Source organism: Eimeria maxima, genomic scaffold, assembly GCF_000499605.1.
Source record: "Eimeria maxima Weybridge genomic scaffold, Emw_scaff2956, whole genome shotgun sequence".
NCBI classification, from domain to species: Eukaryota; Apicomplexa; class Conoidasida; order Eucoccidiorida; family Eimeriidae; genus Eimeria; species Eimeria maxima.
In genome coordinates, this window is record NW_013565802.1 from 1 (window position 1) to 1,799 (window position 1,799).

The following is a 1,799-nucleotide window of genomic DNA, read 5'->3' on the forward strand; positions in this document are numbered from 1 at the left end:
TAATATATATGTATATATGTAGATATGTATATGTGTGTGTGTGTGGGCATGCAGTGCATATATCTAGTGACGCAAAAAGGAATATAGGATTAAGTCTGATGGTAGCAGGGTATGCAGATATAAAAGAAGTATGTATTGTATTTGGATCCTTAATCCTTAGAGGAACAAGAGTAACAAAAATAAATTGTGCATCTATTGATGCATTTTCTTCCCCTAATTTTCCTCCTATTGGATCTGCAGGTGTAGATATTATTATTCATGATAGATTAAGGATACAAAATCATATTAATTATGCTGCTGCTGCTGCTGCTGCAGCAGGTATAGGTGCTACACCTCATGCTGCTGCTGCAGCAATTGCAGCAACAGCAGCAGAAGAAAAACAACAACAAGAAGATGAATCTATACATCTATCATTAGACCCATCAAAAGAATCAGGAAAAGGAGGAAAAAAAGAATTAATTACTGCAGCAGCAGCAACTGCAGCAACTGCAGCAGCAACAAAAGGAAGAAAAGAAGAAGATTTAATTGTATTTAAAGATATAATTTGTAGTGTATGTACTATTAAATTATGTCCTGGTATACCTATAGATGTATTAGATTATATTTTTTTATATAAAAAACGCCCTTTCTCTGTTATTATTGAGTTATATGGTGCAGGTACAGCACCTAGTAATCCTTTATTTCTTAATATAATAAAAAAAGCAATAAAAGAAAAAAATATTAATATTATTATTACTACACAATGCATGCAGGGAGCTACTAACCTACTTATCTATGAGAACGGTATCTGGATCTCTTCTCTTGGTGTTATTTGTGCTAAAGATATGACCAAGGAGGCTATTGTTGCTAAATTATATTATTTAATGGGTAAACAATTATCACCTTTTTTTTTATGGGTTTATTAGGCTTTATTAGGGTTTACGGTTTTCTAGGGTTTAGGGTTTAGGGTTTAGGGTTTAGGGTTTAGGGTTTCGACTTTTTCTATTAAAAAAATTTTCAATTTTTTTAAAAATAAAATAAAATATTTAAAACACTCTAGACACTCAATTTTAGGGTTTAGGGTTTTTTAGGGTTTAGGGTTTTCTAGGGTTTAGGGTTTTCTAGGGTTTAGGGTTTAGGGTTTAGGGTTTATATTTTTTTGTATAGGAAAAGGTTATACAGGATTAAAATTGAAGGAAATGTTTGAGAGGAATTTACGTGGTGAATTGACGGAGTCTCCTAATAAAATACAACCTAATAACTCTATTAATCATGATGGATATACAGAAGTTGCTAAACAAATCACGTAAGTATATATATATATATATATATATATATTATGCATGCATGCATGCAGCAGCAGCAGCAATAGCAACAGGAGCAGCAGTAGATAGAGCAGCAAAAAACAGCAGCAGCAACAGGTTCAGGGTCGTGTCTTATTCTTTTGCTTTTTTTTTTTGCTGCTGTATATGTGTGCAGGCGGGGAATTAAGCAGCAGCAGCAGCAGCAAGCAGCAGCAGCAGCAGCAGCAGCAAATGGTGGTGATTGAAGGAATAAATTGATGGACATAAAGAGACAGACAGTTAACACAATGTCTTGCTGCAGAATATCTTGCTGCTGCTGCTGCAGTGCTGCAGCAGCAGCACTGCAGCAATAGCTCCAGCAGCAGCAGAAGTTTTGCTGCTGCTGGAGAATAAGGTTTATGTACACAGTATATCTGTCTCCTTGTTTGCTTGTATGCTAGTTTATTGCTTTTGCTGCTGCTGCTGCTGCTGCTGCTGCTGCTGCTTGTACAGCAGCAGCAGCAGCAGCAGCAGCAG

The 1,799-nt window shown here is 35.9% G+C and overlaps 1 protein-coding gene across 1 annotated transcript; it reads left to right on the forward strand.

Annotated features, from left to right (window-relative positions):
- Nucleotides 1–824: 824 nt before the first annotated feature.
- Nucleotides 825–1,528, forward strand: EMWEY_00059760 (asparaginase, putative; the record flags this gene model as incomplete). The annotated part of the gene is made up of 3 exons (XM_013481218.1): nucleotides 825–867; nucleotides 1,147–1,285; nucleotides 1,459–1,528. The coding sequence occupies 3 exons, from the start codon at nucleotides 825–827 to the stop codon at nucleotides 1,526–1,528; spliced, it is 252 nt and encodes an 83-aa protein (XP_013336672.1).
- Between the last annotated feature and the right edge of the window lie 271 nt (nucleotides 1,529–1,799).